The following is a 20117-nucleotide window of genomic DNA, read 5'->3' as shown; positions in this document are numbered from 1 at the left end:
TCTTTCAGTTTCCTCATCAGCTACTCATTTGATTAACATCAAGGAGCACAGCCACACTCCTATATATCTGATAGGCTTCAGTTTGTACATGTTAACTACTCCTCCATGTACACAAAAGTTAGACATGGAGTTCCACAAGGGTCAGTGCTTGGACCAATCCTCTTCACTTTGTATATGCTTCCCTTGGGCAATATTATCAGGAAACACTCCATAAATGTCCATTGTTATGCAGATGATACAAAGCTTTATCTGTCAATGAAGCCTAATGAAACCAATCAGCTAGCCAAACTCCAGGCTTGTCTTAAGGACATTAAAACTTGGATGACAAGCATTTTTTTACTACTGAACTCAGATAAAACTGAAGTCATTATAATCGGTCCTGAACACATCAGAAATAAATTCTCTAATGATGTAGTTACATTAGACGGCATTGCCCTGGCTCCTAGCTCCACTGTAAAGAATCTTTGTTCTATCTTTGATCAGGATATGTCCTTTAGCTCCCATATAAAACACACCAACCATTACCCCATACCAAGTTGCAACTCCTTTTATATGATCAGAATTTTATTCAGAATTAATACCATACAACTAAATTACACTGTACATTGTATACTGTATTAATCACCTCTGCTGGGAATAACAGGTATTTTATTAGTCTACTAAATTATCTTAGCTCTCCTCCACTTATAGTCAGAATCTTTTTTCATATCTATGAGACTTAAAAGCTCCTGGATTGTTTTGTATGCAGTAATACAAGATGAAACAAGAAGGGAGTAGTGGCTATAAAAATCATAATGTGTTTGAGAGTAGGTGTAGGATATTATATTAGAGTAGGATATTCCCATTATCTTTTCTTTTGGAATAATAATGGAAAATGTAATTCTACCTTCAACACAGGTGTTACAGCTGCCTGAATGCAGGCTGTTTTCCAGGGAATGATTAGCATTCAGCATGGTCAGCAGCTTCTTTCAGTGTATTACTGAACATTATATTTTTATGACATGGGCAGACATTTCAAGGCAGCATTTCTGCTGTTTTGAATTCAAGACTAGGCTGATGTAGTTTCAAAAATAACAAGAAAATTGTTATATTTTCTTGCAGGAACAGCAACAGCCCAAGCCTAAATCATCAAGCCTGACATCAGTTGGTGCAATGCATGTTGCCCAGGAATGTACAACAAAGAGCTAGGTGTGGGCTTCCAGTTCTGGATGACTGATTTGGCGGCATCTTGTCTGTGAACAAGCTACCTCGGTGAATCCAGTTCCACTATCAAAGTCCTGTAATGCCGAAAACAAAGACATGGATTCGACCAGCAGTGTAGAATTGGAGAAGCTAATGCTAACCATGCACTGGCTAACCCTGACAACTTGAAGAGGAAGAGCAGAATGGAGAATAATGAGAAACTGCTGGCAATGACATCTGTTATTACCTCCCTCCAAAAGTCTGTGGAGAAAATAGTCACCTGTTTTGTCAACAGACTGACCAAAAATTGAAGAGTCAGTTTAGCCAGGTGGAAGAGGGATTTGCCTGCTCTATTTGACAACTGGGATACCTTTTGCTTTCACATAATTAACTGTTTTATTCCCAAATGATGAAAGTCATAAATACTGAGATACGCGAGTGGATGCTTTTCTAGTAAAAACGGCAAAAACAATCTTAAAAAACATTTTATGTCTGTGATATTGGCTTTGATGCTTTACAGTAGTTGTTGACTGAAGGTCATACTTTACCCACACTTTTATTTGCCAAGACATCACCCCCAACCCCCCATCCCTCTCTCTTTTTCTCTTCCCCCTCTATCTTGGCAGCTCAGGGCCTGGAAACTGCTGTTTTCTTTCAAAGTATACCAAGATAGAAACATTAATATTTCAGCCATAAAGAGAAAAATCACATTTGCTGGGCCATAAATGGCTGGTGCTTGACGATAGTGTGTTTTATTCTGGTGCAGCCGGCCTTGCCTGACCGGCTCTCTCTCATATTGATGCAGAGTAGAGGGAATGGCTCTCAGTGCCCTGCTCCAGAACTGAACCTCTAAATCTTTACACCCCACCCCCCTTTGAGACTTAGCTCTAGGACACATTTCTTTCATAATGTGTGTGTATGTGTGTACATGCAGATACACATGGGTGAGTTTCTGTGTAAATGTCTCCATCTACAGGACACTGATGAAACAACAACCTCCCCAAAATAATACCAGTTAGCAACTACTTTTTCATGGGGTGGTTTGAGGATTATTTTGTCCTTTAAAACTAGGCATTAGAAATGACTACAGACTAGCCAACACCTCTGTGATACAGCTTTTATAGTGTTTTAGTGGTGTGTGTGCTATCAATGCAATCTAAAATCAATCTGTCCAATTTCTCCGTTGTTCTTCAAGGACAGAAGATCCCTCAGGGAGTCATAAAGGTTCCACTGGCTGCCTCCCACTCTAGAGGGATGAAGTCTTTGATCTGATGTTGGTATATGGATAGCTGTGTTCCCACAGCCCCAGCATCTATTTATTCATCCCCACTATGGTACTTTAGGACAAGGTACTGGCCTAAATGTACATTGTACTTACATTTTTAAATATGGATGCTAATAATCAGGCACAGCTTACATTTTGTGCTATCACTGTGCAGTGTTGACTGCTCTGTTCCAGTATTGTCCAGTTACAAACACTTATGCTTAAACTTACTCCCTATAGTGCTGATGCTTACAGTTATGAACAATGAGTGGCTGCTGTTAATCAGCAGAACTGTTGCTGATTCCTTCTGTCTTTCGCACATAAACACAAAGTTAAAGACGGCCCCTTGAGCCAGGTTGTGAATTATAGCATACATTTATTGTGCTGACTTTTTATAAAATGAGAGAGTCAAAGGTAATGCTTCAAGGTAGTGCTTATAGAGCATAAAAGTCGTACATCAGTGAGCTCTGAATGTAAGACCATAGTACAGAGGGTAATAACAAATTAGGCAAGATAATGACAACAAATAATTAAATTCTAAATAAGAAATATTAATAACTCTCCCAAAATTAAATAAATAAGAAGCCAATTAAAAGATTCAATGAGCAATGAAATACAAGTCCAAGGAAAAAACATCTGCATTAGGTGAATAAATAAAGATCTAATTACTGCTGCAAAAGATTATTTCCACCCTAGTTTATACATTTGAGTTCTGAATAGCAGTTTACAGGCAGGTCTGTTTAAAGCTTACTGCAATATGTTTTTTGCCTCCATCTTTTATTTAATTCAGGATAACTCCTGCATGATAGTCAACTTCAAGTGGTGTCTCCTGTGCTCAACAGTGGTTCATTCAGAGAGCACCCAAGTCAAAACATCTCTGATAGGCAGAAGTAAACAAGCAAATAAGTGGACCTCAAACTTTTTGGTTGTAAAACTATGGCAGGATATTGCTGCCACCATGAAAAAGAGGTAGAATCCATCTGAAGAGTGGAAACACCTCAAAGACGACCTCGAGAAATGAGGGAACCTGAGCCAAACTTCAAGTGTCACAATCAAAAATTTCTGTAATTTTGTTTTCAACTTGTAGATTGTAGATTGATGAGGGGATAATAGTTTTTTTTATTGTAGCATGAGGCTGCAATATTGCAAAATGTGAAAAAGTGAAGGGGTCTAAATACTTTCTGAATACACATAATCTTCTGAATACACACATTATTAGTGCATAACTACTTCATTTAATTTAATGGTTGGAACAATATTAATATTGGTATCTGAAAGTCAGGAAGATTAAAACTAGATGTGATACCAACTTTCACAGAAGATGGAGTAGCCTATGGTAATGTTTCACTCTAATCTGTCTCTTCCATGATTAATAATTCAAGACAACAAATATTTAATATTTCAAACATCAGTTTTTTATGTACAATACACAGAATTAGTTTGCAAGGCTGCAGGCTCAGTAAAAATAGTTGCTTGCTGGTAAATCTTGCTGTTCCCTACAGAAAACAATGGGATCTGAATCACTCACTTAGAACCATTTGAAGCTACAAGTCACATGACTACTATGTTTTTGACCCATCCTGGTCATAACTTTCTTATGTAAAGGGCTCTGCCAAAAGTAAGTTAGAGAATAAGAAGAAACCTTTTCTTTTTTTAAATTACAGGGCCAGTGACATATCAAACTAAAAACAACCCTATAAAAAGTTAATAACTCGTCAAAGAATGGTTTAGAATAGTTTCCTTATAATTCAAAGGTCATGAATTGTTCTGTGTGGATCTGGAGTCACATTAGATCAGTAATTGTAGCGACTGGCTACAGCTCAGTACAGTCGTGCTGTGTGCATCATCAAATAAACCTTGTACTGCACTGTACTGTACAAAACACACTCTCCCATGGCAACAACACTCCTAAATGACAGGGGGCTCCCCCAGCAGAACAATGCTCCCATCTGCTCAGAAATGTCCCAAGGAACACAACAAAGAGTCCAAGGTGTTGACCTGGCCTCCAAACTCCCCAAATCCCAATCTGATCCAGCATCTGTGGGGTCCTCCAGAACAAGCCAGATCCATTGAGGCCCCAACTGGCAACCCAGATGACCCAAAGCATCCACTGCCAATGTCTCAATGCCAGACACCACAGGACACCCTCAGGGCAGCACGAGGGGACAGACACAATAGTGGGCAGATGTTTTAATGTGGCTGATCAGTGTAGATGCTTCTTATTATACCAACATACCTTCCTAATGTTATATTGAGAAAAGTCTGTTTGACAAGATGCATTGTTGTGTATAACACAGCAGACTCCCAATCATGGTATTCATAGTTTAGCTGGAAAACCACTGAATCTACATTATCTTTCATTAACCATATACACTGTGTAGTTTAACTGTGGCAGTTATTCTTGTTGATTCATTTTGTGCTTTTATGTGAACACCCAAGGACCACAAACTATTCTACTACTGTCTTGTTTAACAGTGGGTGGACTTCAAGGTTTTCTTTCTTTCAGTGGGATGACACTGACATTGCTTCCAGTACTAATCCCTGCAGCACCCGCTCATCTGCCAATATGTCAATAATTGAGCCAAACTAACATGGTATATAAACTGCAGAAGAAAAAAGTTAAAGGGCATACAAGAAAATTGAAAGCTCTGTCCTAGGGGAGATTTTATGTAATGAAAGAATTGTGACAAACTGTCTTCAGCAACAAAAATGGCTAAGTCAAACAGAGGCCAGGCCTGCAGAAAAACAACGGAAAGCTGTGTAAGCATTTCTTACAGTGACTGAAATATTTTTTATAAGTTAGGAAGCAATGTTTTAGGAAGATGAAGAGAGTTACAGTAACATGAATAGTTAAGTTCTCAGACTTAGACAGGGAGAAATAACAACTGCCACTTAACACATTTAGTTGTTTCATGGTTCCTATATCTGACCAACAGCAATTTTTGAAAAGTTATCATGTATTTAATTATAAAGCGGCACTGACTATTCCTATGCTAAAGAAAAATTAAAGAAAATTAAAGGTATTAGATCTCATCTACAGGACAATACAGAGATTTTCTTGCATTAGCCAACCCAAATGTCCCTGAAAAAAGCCAAATCTTTAAATACTAATTTCCTAAAATAATTACTTACATTACATAATCATGGGCATAGCTGGATCTGTTAGTCCAAAATATAGGCTCTGACTCTTGGGTGCTGGGGAGCTCTGAAACCCACAGGCACAGAACACCCAGGGGACAGTCAGATGCTAAGATGAACACATGGGTAGAACAGTAATGTTGTCCAATTAAGATAGTAGGAATAAATAATATTAAATTTATCATTAATGCATTTTTTCTAGATGATTTAAGGCCCTTCACATAAAATGTAGCAAAACAGGACTGCACACAATATCAAAATTGTCAGATTTAACTGTGAGCTACATATTTCTACACTGTATTCAACTCTCTGTGACCAGTCATTGGTTACAAAGTTATACAAAGTGTGCCACTTACAAAACTCAGACCGAACTGGCAATAGAGAGCACATGTTAAATGAGCACAGGGCCATTGCAAATTAACTTAAGTAATGCATCCTGTCCATAAACAACTATGCAGAGTTTGTAGAGGCCTGTTTAGTTATACTGCTCTAGCAACGGCAGTTAGCTGACACTTGGGGTGAATTAAAACTATTAGTGTCTGCATCAAACTTTCCTGTATTGCGTTAATTTGGCACTTCTTTAAATGGCTTCAGATCTATTGGTTAGAGTATGTGTGTATGTGGTTGGTGTGTGAGTAACACATGTGTGTGTATCTGTGTGTGTTGCCTGTTGCATGTATGTATGTTGTGACTAAGCGTCACATAGACGGTGTTGGCCAATATCTTGTCAAGTCTCAGCTTTGAGTAGGTTTACATCAATACTGACAGAACAGTCCTTTTGAAACATGGTGCTCAAAATCTAGGGGTTTTAAAAGTAATTAGACACTTGGCTGTATTTCCAACTTGACAGCAGCAGGAGTAGCAGTGAGCTGTACAATTCTTAGAGGCAGTGTAACCTTGTGGGATGTGATGGTGTTGAATGTACTCTGACACACGCCTAAAGACCTCCTTCAAGAGCTCCCGCAGAGCTGCCGACACTCCCTGATGTTGGCAAGCACTGACCTGGAAAAGCCCAAAACCAGCACACACACAGTGGGAGCTCAATAAGCGCCACAACTTCTGCATGAGGCGACAAGAGTACAATGCCACTTCCATCCATTTAGCCAGTGTGACCTCGCGCAAACACAGCAGTCATGGTGACACCAAATCCATCAAAAATGGCCGAAGGATATACACTTTTAGTGAGTGAATCAAGACAAAGCTGAAAAGTCTATAAAGTGTGAAGCGTGAAGGTGACAGAAGACTCTTGGAACACTTTTATTTAGTTTTTTTTTTAACCAAATAGAAAGAGGGAGAGAAGACTCTGCAATTAATCATGTACTGTCTAGACCATAAGTATTGGATTGTACACATTCATTGGTTCTTCAGGCTCTCTGCTTCAGCACATTCAATCTGAAATAGAAGAATGGATACTACATTAAAGTGTCATGTCTCAGCTTTAATTGAGTATGTTTACATCAATATAGAAAGAGCTGTTTGGGAGCTACAGACCTTTTGACTCATAGTGCCCCAAATTTAGGGGTTCAGAAGTAATTGGACACTTGGCTACTAAATGTTTCTTGGGCAGCTGTGTGTGTAGTTTCAGTCATCTTGCAGAAACTTCACATGTGGATCAGAGTTGATTGGGAGTTGCCATTTAGATTGAGGTTGAAGCAGTCTGTCAATATGGGGAGCACTGAGGTGACCATGCAAACGAAGATGATGATAACTGGGCTCAATAAAGCATTAAAAGTCATTGGTTTAACATTGTGTTCATTTGGGCCTGTAACTATCAAACTATCAAACATTTATCAAATCATTCTCTGAAACTGAGGAGTATAAGAACCAGAATGAAAACAACTTCTGTGGCTACACTGACATATACTACAATGATGAAATGGTGAAAAAGTATAGAGGTTGAACTGTGTTTGATTACTGACTACAGTGATTTAACAGCAAATTAACAGCAGAACTAGATGCGATAGCAACTTGTGTCGAGATGCACTAAGCTGTCAAATAAGTCTTCATTCCAGGACATAGTTTCACTACAGACTAGTTATTGAGTTATTGACAACTCAAGCTTTTAAATGCCAGGGGTTTGTCCAGATATGTGGATGAGTCTCTGTTTAAATATGTGGTTGTATTGTAGTGTTTGGTCTAAAACTGTCATGTCATTGTGCCAAATGTGCACAGATAATATTAAAATGATAATGCTCAAGTTGGGTTATGTAGGTGATATTATCAGCCTTTAAGTTCCACCTCTGCAGTATGCTGTAAAGTATGATGCTGCACAGTTAGGGATAGAAGTTTTACTATTTAATATTTTACATTCCCTCAGAAAATCAGACAATATTTGAAATAAAAAATGTTAAAGCTCAAATGAAACTTTTAAATTACTTTTGTGTTATATCAGTCAACATTTTGAATATACTGTAGGCTTTAATGTTCTTTAAGTACTGTGAGGAAAACTGATACAAAAGCAAAGTACACACAGAAAGAACTGGGTGAGTCAAAATTATTTTATGAAGGAGAGAGAACATTTGAAAGAAAACAAAATATGATATTGAGAATTTTAGAAGTCCAGCAACTGCAATAAAAGTTTAATCTCTATGGTATTGCTCTCTTGCTCTCCTCTTTTTCCACGTTCTTCCTCTTACAATAGAAATAAAACCTCTCTTCTTTCCCTCTACTTTGCTTCTGTGGTTTATATTGATGTTTTCTTTAGCATAAAGAGGATGGCAGATGATAATACCTGCTTTATTCCCCCATTTAAGATGGGTGCTAGATCCATTCTCTGGACATATCCCATTTATCTTTATACAAATCTTCAAAGGAGGCACTGAAATATATACACCAGGGATGTATAGTAATACATCATCTACCTAATAGTTTTAATAGTTGTCATAATGGGGCGTTAGTTCAATAATAGAAAAGAGACAAGCTCTTAAGGCAGCAGTTCTGATATATTCCTTTTCAGTTATGAAGGGCTGGCCATAAATCTCTATTTGCTCTTTATTCAGGTGAGTAAAGGATTTGTACATACTTGATAAAATGGGCACTGCACAGCTACAGTCAACTACCTGTAAAACAGATACTAGCAGCCTTGGAGTTGTACAGACGTTCATGTTTGAGCCACCGGAGGATACACACATTAGACACACACAGACAGTGAACAATGTTGACAGGACAGGAGGGTGAACATCTGAGGGGGTGGGGGTGGAGTTGGGGTTGGCGGTCGGTTCAACCTCATTCAAAAGTGACAGTGGATTACCGGTGAATTCCCATTGTCCCAAAACTAACCGAAGTGAAAAGGTCACTTAGTCCACCTCCTCTCGATGCCTTTGGATATTTAAATAAGATGACGACGAGATGTTCTGCAAACTCTGGCATCCAGGGAAGATGCATTTGCGGAACAACAGCATAGCTAGCTAGCAAAACCTAGAACGGCTTGCAGTGGAGCGAAAGGAGCACTGATGCTAATGCAGCACTGCTATCTAGCGGTCACAGTCTTACGGGGCGGGGTTATGCTGAGTGGTGGCTCCAGTGCGTCATCGAGCCACCGCTTCAGACCCACCCATAAAATCCTGAGAATATAAGTGATGGAAAACCGTGAAATGGTCTGACTCCACAGGGTAGAGTTTGCAGACTTTGCATATGTTTTCATGAACTATTTTCTGACATAAATAATGAGTTTAAAAACAAATCTCTGAATTAGCTTTACACTGATTGAGATTCTTCTTGTTTAACCACAAATATCACTATATACCTCTACCAGGCTCCACTGACATGAACAGGGATTTTACCTGGCAGGACAGGAGAGTGGCTAGAACACTGCTGCCTCGATCAGTTAGTTTGTTTGTGTGACACAGCTGATACAGTTGATCAATTTACTACTGATCACAACAATACTGACGTTCTGTCAAAATATTAAAAAAAAAAAAAACAACATGCTGCTTTCCTTCTGAAAAGCACTTGCTTCATCATTGAGGATGCAGAATAATTACATGGGCAAACACCAAAAACATAAATAATAAATAAAATCATGGTTACCGTGACAATGAGCAGGATTCCTTTCAGGAAGGTGAGCAGGGAAGTGATTGGCTGGATGACTGTGTGGGCTAGTAAGATAGCAAGAGTTAGAATCCAGGTGAATGCCGGGATCACATAGATGTGACTGTGGAGAAAAGACACAGATAGTCACACATTTGAATGCTTTCATTTGTGTTCACATTTTATAAACAGAACAACACAGCAGTGCTTTGCTCTGCCATGATACACAAACACAGCTACAGCTCTAAGCAACAGAGATGTTTAAAAATGTAGTGAATGGTTTCAGACACAGAAGAGAACCTTTGAAATGATTTAGTTTTTTTTTTTGTTCATCACACCTTAAGAGTCCTCATCAACAAACTACAATCATTGTTGGACTGCTATAAAAAGACACAAGCAGGCATTCATCTTCAAGATGTGAAAAATAAAGTCTAGTGTTTTGTAACCTTAGTGAGGAGCACTTGTGGTGTGAAGTGCAGACGCCCTCAAAACCAACACCTGCCTCTCATTAACAAAGATCTGGTGTGGTTGCTTTAATGCTTGAAAACACACCAAAATGCCTGTTGCACAGTTTTAACATGGAAGACAACCCAATAATGTTCACATGGTGTGCTCAACTGAAACACAATTTTGAGGTGTCTTCACCATTAAATAGCATCCATTTCAGAATTCCTAAGTGATGCTATTAAATACTTAATACTCCACTATGTTAAAAAGACTATTTGTGTTTTTTTTCACTTGACTAGATTTATCTGACAGCTAAAGCTACTAGTAACTTTGCAGATCAAGATTTTACACACATGACATGATGAGTTTAGATGTGATGCTTCAGTACAGGTATAACACTCAGAGGCATAGTTTCACTTTTGAGTATAATGTGCTGATAATGCTTTTATACTTTCCCTTAAGTAAAATTTTGAAAGCAGGACTTTCACCCGTAGCATTAGTTTTCCATTTTCATGTTACAACTTGGACTTAAAGAAAGGATCTGAGTTATTTTTCCTCCACTGACTGATAATCAAAGGTTTACATTTATTCAACATTTGTTTGAATTATGACTTTGTGCATTTTTATTCTGCTATGACTCTTCAATGTGTACAGCACAGGAGGTGGCTATTTCCTTTTATAACCTGATAAAGTACAATTTCAAGTGGCCTGACTTCATGAGTCAGGGCTCTGAGAGCAAAGTGCTGCCTGCACAATAGGCACATGCATTAGTGCACCTATGGCCCATATAAAATCCATATAATTTACTTATGCACTATACATGAAAACATACGTGTGCATGTATGTGTGTTAGTATTCACTGTATCACACATATGCAAGTGCCTACCCCCACACTGATTTATAAGACATATACTAAATACTGTTGCAGTGGTGATACAAACATGAACATAAGCATGAGCATTTGTGCTTCACAAAAGCCTCTCCACCTGAGCTGTTTTTCATCAGACAATGTCTTTTGTCATTTAGGTTTGCATCAGACATTAACAGATCATATCTCTTTGTACATCAGGAACATGTTTTCTCTGAGCATCATGGGTATTACACTGTAACCTGTTTTAAAAAACAAACCAAAAAAAAAATGAATCAGTCAGATCCTTCTACTGAGCTGTTGTAATTCACTAACTTACTTGACTTGCTTGTCAAAATATGTTATTAAAATTTTCTTAAAATGATACCACAATAATGTTATTGGTAAAACACTCTGTGTTATGTGCTCAACATTTATTATAATTTCATTTACAGCAACTGAACATTAACTGAATATAAAGGAAAAATAACTGTGGCTGATGGGTATTTTTGTATAAATGTTAAAACAAGTAATGACATAAAATAAAAATACTCAAAGTAATGGTCGATTGTAGGGAGGCACGGTGGAGCAAGGGTTAGCAGTCAGGTAAGGTTTGATGAAGTGGTGACTCTAATTTGCCTGTAGATGTTTTCTGTGGGTTAATACTGCTACCTCACAGCGAGCAGGATCTGGGCTCAAGCCCCAGTTCAGCCAGGGCTTTTCTGTGTGGAGTTTCCATGTTCTCCCTGTGCCTGTGTGTGAGTTCTCTCCAGGTACTCCAGCTTCCTCCCATCAGTCCAAAGACATGCAGGTTAATTTCTGACTCTAAATTGTGTGAATGTGAGTGTGAATGGTGGTTTGTCTCTGTATATCAGTCCTGTTATAGACTGCCAGTTTATCCAGGGTGCCAATCCCAATGTCAGCTGGGATTGGCTCTAGCCCTCTGTGACCCTCAAAGGATAAGCGGTATACTGTAACTAATGGATGGATGGATGGTCGATTGTTACCTTATTATGCCAATTGTATCAATCCTTAGAAGTGAGATTACAAGATTCAAGTTCACTTGCCAGTAGGAACAAAGGTGACTGGACCATCTATTTTAATTAAACACATGAGATTTAATGGTTAAAGACAGTGTTTTAATCTTCTAATATTTCAAGCTAGATATAATATGAGCCCTTTTTAAGCCTAAAACTCTATTGAAAGAATATTAAGACACAATAATCTGGTCCTTGGGTTGAAGCTGAATTTCAGTAATGCTTTAAACCTTGCAGCTCTCAGTGGGGTCTGTTTCCAAGACACCCACCATTCTACAGCAGTGGGACTGAGAGGAGAGTTTTTGTGCAGAGACCTGCAGTAACCTATTGATTGCTGCCCCTGGGGAGGGGGAATAAGGTGGTTTATCCAAAAGAGGCAGCCCAAGGTTTTCTCACTCCAGTAACTCTGCCTTCCCACTCCCACAAACGCATCGCAGCATCTCCCCTGGCGCTTAGCAGCCTGATAATGAAGCACCCAGGCGTACCAGTGAAGCAGTCCAACCGACCCCCGAGTGTGAATAATATTATTTGGGTTAAGTATTTACTGGGGCATGACGAAGTAAATTAGTCCTGTTAACTGATAAAGGTAATTATAGTCTTGGGGAGGGGGTTTTTGGGAGTGGGGGGGGTCAACTTAAGAGTGCTGCAGGAGTTGCAACAACATCAGTCATGATAATACAATATGCAGTTCGAACAACTTCAGTTCAAACACATTAATTAATACATGTCGATTACTCAGCAGCAAAAGTAGTGTCACATTGTAAACCCCCTGCGCCTCCCCTCAGGAATGCACAAAATGCATTTTGGTGAGTAGCACTGTAGCACTTCGGTGAATAGCAATGTGCATGTGTGTGACACCTTACCACACTCTCCATACTACTTGTCATGCAAGAGGAAAATAATTGTAAATAATAACTGGATGGTCATCTGATTTCAGGCAGACTGGCTTAAAAGATTTCACTGATCACTAGAGCACATTTTGAGTTGTGATATCTTGTTGAAAAATTTGTCGCACTTAACTCAACATGACTGAACCATCTGTACCTCTTGACTGAAATCTGTAATGCCACCAAATATTGCCCATGGTGCACTGAGGTTTTTAGAACCAAAGCTTTTCAGGGGGCTTTTTTCAAGGACTCTGGTGGAGAAAAATCACTGCAACCATGTCTCTTGTTTACGAGGGACTTTGGTTAATTATATTTTCTGGATGTAGTTTAGTTTTGGAGGGCTTACTTGAACAGAATGATGTAAATGAATGCACCTCAAAACAACCCAGCTGGATGCAGTTCACAGTAACTACGCCTACTCTACTGCAGAAGCTGAGCGAACAATTAAAGAGGTCACTGAGCAGCTGGAATGGGCTCACAGCAGTGAGACCAGGTGTTTCAAGGAAGAGATTCACAGCTCAAATCTGACCTGAGTGAGGCTCTCATTCAATGGATGAGCACTGTTAATACATCATTTTTTGCAGATAACAGCAAGAAGCTGGTAGCAAAGGAAAAAAAAAACAGAAACCTTTTATGGAAAGTATAGTTTTTGGTATTTTGTTATGAAACTTCACAATTATTCTCCACTACATTTCAGAGGAAACTGTCTTAATAAGAAACCTTATAATCTACATGTGTAACACAGAAACATATTACAATAGTATTAGAGCTGTATAAATGACACTAGAACATGGTTTCCATATACAGTGTTTACTTTCCTTTTATTGTAAATACTTAAATCTCCTTTTTTTTCATGATAAATGGGGAAACTCAGTCTGCTAAGGAAGATGCCACTGTTAGACCATGCCGAGATTGTTGTCAATACCTTTAATTGTCAATACCTTTAATTTAAGAAGAAAAAAAAAACTGTTGTACAAAAAAAGTACATCTATAGATACGGACTCATGTCAGTCAATTAGGCCAGTTTACCCTCTTGAAAAAAGCAGTCACAGTGTTACATGAACTGAGTGACAGATGAGAGGACTTGGCTAATTATTCATTTAGCATGCATTAGTAGAGGTTTAAATTTCAGACTGGGATTAGTCATCCAGTACAGAAAATAAAAATAAATCTCCCCTCTGAATCTCACATTTTTGCTGTGTGTGTGTGTGTGTGTGTGTGTGTGTGTGTTTGTTTGCTTTAATTAAAAAGGAATGCTGCAAGTTCATGCAATACTTTCAGACCCTCCCATTCTAGTGGGCAGCTATCGTCTTTCAGGGCTGCATCAGTGTTTCAAAAATTCAATTTCAAGAAAAAAGATTTCATTGTGAAATCACATAGCCTTTAGCAACACTTCTCTGAACTGACACATCACTTTCAACTTCAGCTTTTTGAGTAATGAAAGTGGAGCTGATGGTGGGTCAGACTGATGTGGAAGACTGAAGATTTTTGTTAATAATCACTATTTCCACCTCTGATAATGACAAGATGAAAGCCTGCAATAACGTATTATTTTCTTGGCACATCACCCTTTCAACAACATATTTCCCTGTTTAGTGAAGTGTTTAATTCTTTGTTAACTTTTCCTGTATTTGACTCATTCTGAGTCACAAAGAGCTGCTAACTTTAAAGGGAACTCAGTGAAAATACTGTGTGTAGGAGGAAAACCAAACTCATTATAATTATATGCTGTACTCCGGCCAATGTAATATTAAGTTACTCAGGATAATATAAAAGAAAAAAATACTTTCATTACAGTCTGATATCTGACATTATTATTCTTTTTATCTCCAGATGTTTTGTGTGTGTGGAGGACTTACCTGATATTAAGAAGAGCAGCAAAGGCCTCACTGCCAGCTAAGACATAACTAATGCCAATAGAAATACTGGGGAAAGAAAGAATAAGAGAAGAAAAAAAAGTTAAAAGGAGTGGCAAAGAAAAATGGGGATGCAAAAGCAGAGAAAGAGAGGTTGTTGGGTATTAGACAGTGATTAGTCATCATCTACTGAGCTGGTTACTACTCTCCAAGATAAAGTCAAAAGTTGAACAAACACTCCTACACTGTATTAAACATTAGGATGTTGCATCATCATGGTGCTTGAGGCTATGAACAGCCTAGAGATTTAATTTTAAAATCATTTCTTATTTGCAGCGAAATGCCTCAATCCTCTGCAACTTCTATATCTTATATTTGCTCAAAACAAAAGTCGCCTTTAGGGGCCACTTAAAGCAAATGTCTTAGTTGTATATTTCATATGTACTTTAAGCATCACACACTCACATCAAGCCAGAAATCTGTTTGGAAAATGTTGTGCCTTCGTAAAGTAGTAGGATGTTGCTCAACATTAGAAAGAATGACAAGACAGGTTTTTACAGCTCAACATCTGTTCCGTTCCTTATAAGTTTAAGCCTCTATAATCTCTCAACAGTTGGTTGTTGAGAGCGCAAATCCATTAGCAGTTTCTCCAGACAGTGTTTGGAGAGCTGAGTTACACCCACACTTTCAAATCTCCTCTCTTTCAAATCTTCAAAGGAAATGCCAACAAATTTAAGAAGTTTCATGCAGGCTAGTCCTCTCATCTCCAGCAGTCCAAGCCATATTTTTATTTTTTTATTTTTGACGTACCAAAGATGCAAGGCAAAGAACAGAGAACCAGCAATGTCAAAGCTGCAAGATGATTCAAACTCAAGATGTAAAGGGAAAATGTCTTTAATTGAAAATAAACAGAGAAATTACAAAGTTAACTTAGGTCTTCAGGAGTTAGGCGCATATTTTCTGCTAATTTGAACAGAAACTCTGATTCCTACTCTCTGTAAACACACAAACAGCACACAAAAACATTTTAGCCATCTCTGAGTGAAATTTCACTTAAGTTTGATTTAATTTTGATATGTGTTTATTAAGGGAAGGCAAGTTCTCAGAAGAATCTTCATGGCCGCTCAGTATTTTTAAAAGCAAGTGCATCTGTTTATGGCCACAATTTACTATCTTCTAATGGCTACTTCCAGCATGGGAATGCACCGTGTCAAAAGCAGAAGTTGTCTCATTAACATGACAATGAGTTCAGTGTACTTCAGTGACCTTAAGGCTGTGGTAGAACAGAAGATTTAAAGCATGAACATGGAGCTGACAAACCTGCATTAATGATGTGATGCAATCATGTCAACATGGACCAGAATCTCAGAGGAATGTTTCCAACACTGTGGAATCCATACCACAAGTATTTTGTTTAATACATCTAAGTTACAAAAAATATATAGTCACTGTTAACTGTGTGACTTTTTCAATGAACTCTGTGTGTGTGTGTGTGTGTGGTGTGTGTGTGTGTGTGCGTGTGTGTGTATTTGCATGTTTCCATGTGCTGTATACAGTATAACTGTGTCATACTGTGTGTCGTACAACATCTCCACCATGTAGGGCAGTGCATGAACAGCCAAGGGTAAAAGATGCAGGTCATGTTTGTGAGGCGCGTATGTGTGTGGTCGAGCCTTGGCATTGATCGACCACTAAGCCTCCTTGAACACAATGAGGGAACTATCGATTGGCCAGGTGTTACAGAGCTGCTCCCACACTGATAACAAGACCTTCCACCAGCGATGCTAAAGGCCGCGTCCCCCTCTTCTGTACCCATAAGGACACACACATCAAAAGCCACACAAATCGACACACCATCCTGTCGATGCTACTAGCATTATAAGACCATATCAATTTATGCTGCACTCCTGTGCTACATGAAAAGAAAAATACTATGCAGCATGTAACATGGCAGACAAGTGAGTGTCCCCAGTGGCAACAGTCAGTCCTAGCCCTAATTGAAGCCATGTTTTTGGTTGATGCATCTGTGTTTTTCTCAAATAAACAATAAATACAAGCCTATACAATGATTTTTCCAGACCATTACTTTAACTGAGGGGGGCAGATAGACCATTAGTATGGAGCCATTGGAGAAATTGATAAGAAACAGAAACAAAATGCAGTTCTCCTTCAGGGAAATAAAACATCCCTTTACTTTTATAGCAGGGACAATGGTGTGTTTTAAAGTACAGTGTGTTTCTAATGAAAAATAAAGTACAGTACTTTTCTGATTGCAGTGAATGCATTGTGTATTCTTCAATAACAGGACCACTTCTACACAAACTAGCCACACATGATTTAGAACTTTTATGCATGGTTTCATTTACAAGCTGTCAAATTTAAATTAAGGATAGAAAACAGTGACTGAGAACACATTGGTCACCCTAAAAAGCCAGTGGACTGCAGATGCTGCAGGACTGATCATATTTTATCTGTATTTGGCTCAAGCTTGTAACTCTCAATATCTCAAGACTGTGCAGCACAAGCCAATGATATAAAGTCTGAACCTCAAGGACAGTTTTTACACAAGTCTGCTGCCCTCGCTCAGTTGAGAGTTGTTGTACTGGTCTGGTCCAGACTACTGATACTGAAATGACTTAGCAGGTTTCCTTGTTAACACTGTTCTAGGATATCACACTGTGTTCCTGTAATAATGGTTAAGCAGAACAAACAGTGAAACCATATGTTATGATATGACTTGGGTTATAATTGAGTGTGATAGAGGTCTGGAGTCAGTATTTTAACTTTAGTCTGTATTGATCTGTGCCACTGTTATGTTTTTCCACATGCTGTTGAAATTAATGTCATGGAAGCCTTTAAACCTTTAAAACAGAAATGACACAATTTTTAAACTGATTATATTTTCTCATACTCAAGACTTACAATATGTCAAAACTAAGGAAATATTCTCATAGTTTAATGACAGTATGTCATAAATATTACGTATTAAATTGTAACTAGGACTAACTTATAATTGAGAGAGAGTACCTGTTCTTATTATGTACCTTAAAAGTAAGTCTCATACTTTACATTACATTAATTAGTCCGTTTGTACACATATTTAAGGTAAATTCATAAAGGACAGGTATAGGCGGTATAGGGCAGTCATGGTTTTTATTTGTATCTGAAAACCTGCATCAGCTGATTTCATGGTACCTCAGGGACAGTGTGTTTAGTTGCTTCAGTTCAGGCAAAAGTTTGCAAGTGTGCTTTTCTTCTGCTTTTAAGTATGTCTTTCTAGTGACATGTCTGTCTTTTAAGCAGTAGTTTGATTTATCTGAGCCAGTTTTCTCTTAGATAGTGAAAGTAACTTTGATCTCGTCCTTGCTAGGATGACTCACTATCCTGACAATGAGAAACTTTCTTATAGATTTGACAACAAATCAAGACCCTGAAAATTTTATATTTTATAATTTCATTTGAAATTTTATCCTTTTATATCAGACATACTTTTGAACATATTGTTGGGAGACAACTGTGATAAATCGCATCTATGAAAGCAAAAATTCATATCTGAATGGGAGAACAGTTCAGGGGACGATAACAAAGGTTGAACTTGAACATATATTGTGCGTTGACTGCAGTGATGAAAAAAAAAAAAAAAACACACTCTGCCTCATGCTCCCTCCCCCATTCAGTGTTATTTATGTATGATGCATGATTGTTAAATGTTGCAATATTAAGATCCTGTAAAGGTCATTGCCATGGTAACTTACAACTGGAAGAGGAGGATGCAGTTGAAGGCGTGGCTCATGGGCCGGGAGAGGAAGAGGTGGCCGAGCAGATGAAGGTTGGGCTGCAGGCCATCTTCCTGGTTGTGCAGAGCAACTGCATCTGGCTGTAGTAAACCTGTATCTGAAAAAAACCCAGACAGATTTACAATGCTGTCAGTTCACTGATGATCCCATCAGTGATATGAATTATTAGATATAAGTCACCAAACTTAGAGCTGTGATTCACAGTTTCAAATAAGGCAATGCAGGTGACTTGTGATCTCTCATCACAGGTCACTGAAGATATGGAAGTGAGTTTTTCCTCTAAAGATTGTTTTATTTGAAGGATAAACTGAAATTAAATATGCAAAACAAAACATCTATGAGTTATCTGATTTTATTTTTGTAAATCCAATTATTATTATTATTATTCTTAGGTTTGTAACCCCTCAAATTTATTTTGAGGTCCTTGGGGAGGCCATGGCCCCCTGGTTAACTCCACAATGTCTTAGCGGGAACATGACTGCTAATGACTGATAATAACTGATAATGAGTGTTCTTCAGTGTTTTCAGGAGACAGAGATCAAGCGCCAGAAATGATAAGTGGGAAATAGTCTTAAATAAATAGTGATCGAGGGCTTGTTTAAATGTACCACTAAGCTCCAACCACAGTTTTATCACAGCCATTCATTCATCGCCAACCTTAGCTCCACTGTCATACATTATTTTCATATTCTGCATAAACTATTGATTGTATTACATGTTGTTCTTTAGAAGATCATTTAAGAATCCTCACAATGCTGACTCTTCAGAACTTGAACAATGTTCTTCAACTAACCCAGGGGGACTGTTGCTGCTCTTCTTGGTCTGAGCTCCCATGCACGCTGCAAGGACAGAGCCATTCAGCAAATTCTAATTGTACCGCCTGTTTATGGTGTAATAACTTTGATGTAAGTGGTCCTGGCAGAGTGTACATTATTAAACATGATAGTCAAAATGAGAATGTTAAATTAATGGAAAACAAGCATGTTAAATTAATGCCAATGCAAGAGTCTGTTATATAAAAAGTACAGCTTTGACACACATACACACAAACATACCACCGTCACCATCTGCGCCAAGTGCTCCTGTTTAAATAAAAAAAGGTGCCAGTCCTCTACACCAGCTTCTGCACAGCATGCTCATGCAACTTTTATGATTAAGAGGTGTTTTTGTCTGATCTGATTAGATAACGATAACTTGTTTACACTAGTGGACACTAGTGGACAAATATTTAATATATAAATCACATAATCCTCTCTCAGCTCGTTATCTTTGTTTTTCACTTTTTTGTTATATGGACAACCTGGTGGGGAACAAAGGTGTTTGAAAGTCCTCTGTTCCAATCTATAATGTTTGAATTTATGCAATTAAAGAAAGAAAGGTAAGTACTTAAATTAAATACCTGATTTTATCTTGTTGAGACAGAAAAGAATAGAAAGCCTTTTAACAATGCATCATATTTCATGAACTGACCATGTGTTTTGTATGCAAAAACTGGTAAGTAGTAACTAAATTGCTGTCTGATAAATGCAGTGAAGTAAAAAGTACAATACTTCCCTTTGAAATGTAGTTAGGTCTGACTGGAGCACAAAATGGAAATAATAGTACTTCAAAACTGTACTCAAGTACAGTACAT

General features: G+C 38.2%; 1 protein-coding gene across 3 annotated transcripts in view; it reads right to left on the bottom strand.

The window, feature by feature from the left end:
* The window catches only part of si:ch211-51h4.2 (uncharacterized), a 67829-nt gene that overhangs the window by 34252 nt on the left and 13460 nt on the right, over window positions 1–20117 (bottom strand). For all 3 annotated transcript variants that reach the window (XR_007814943.1, XM_018669800.1, XM_051077330.1), the window contains 3 exons: window positions 18443–18581; window positions 14691–14756; window positions 9614–9737 (listed from right to left, as the gene is read on the bottom strand). Coding sequence is in view for 2 of the 3 variants with exons in the window: in XM_018669800.1 (XP_018525316.1) it covers window positions 9614–9737; window positions 14691–14756; window positions 18443–18581 (329 nt within the window). In the remaining variant the exon portion in view is untranslated. The remainder of the gene's footprint in view (window positions 1–9613; window positions 9738–14690; window positions 14757–18442; window positions 18582–20117) is intronic.

This window comes from Lates calcarifer, linkage group LG17, assembly GCF_001640805.2.
Source record: "Lates calcarifer isolate ASB-BC8 linkage group LG17, TLL_Latcal_v3, whole genome shotgun sequence".
In the NCBI taxonomy this organism is placed as follows: domain Eukaryota; kingdom Metazoa; phylum Chordata; class Actinopteri; family Centropomidae; genus Lates; species Lates calcarifer.
This window is presented reverse-complemented; position numbering and strand designations above follow the sequence as displayed.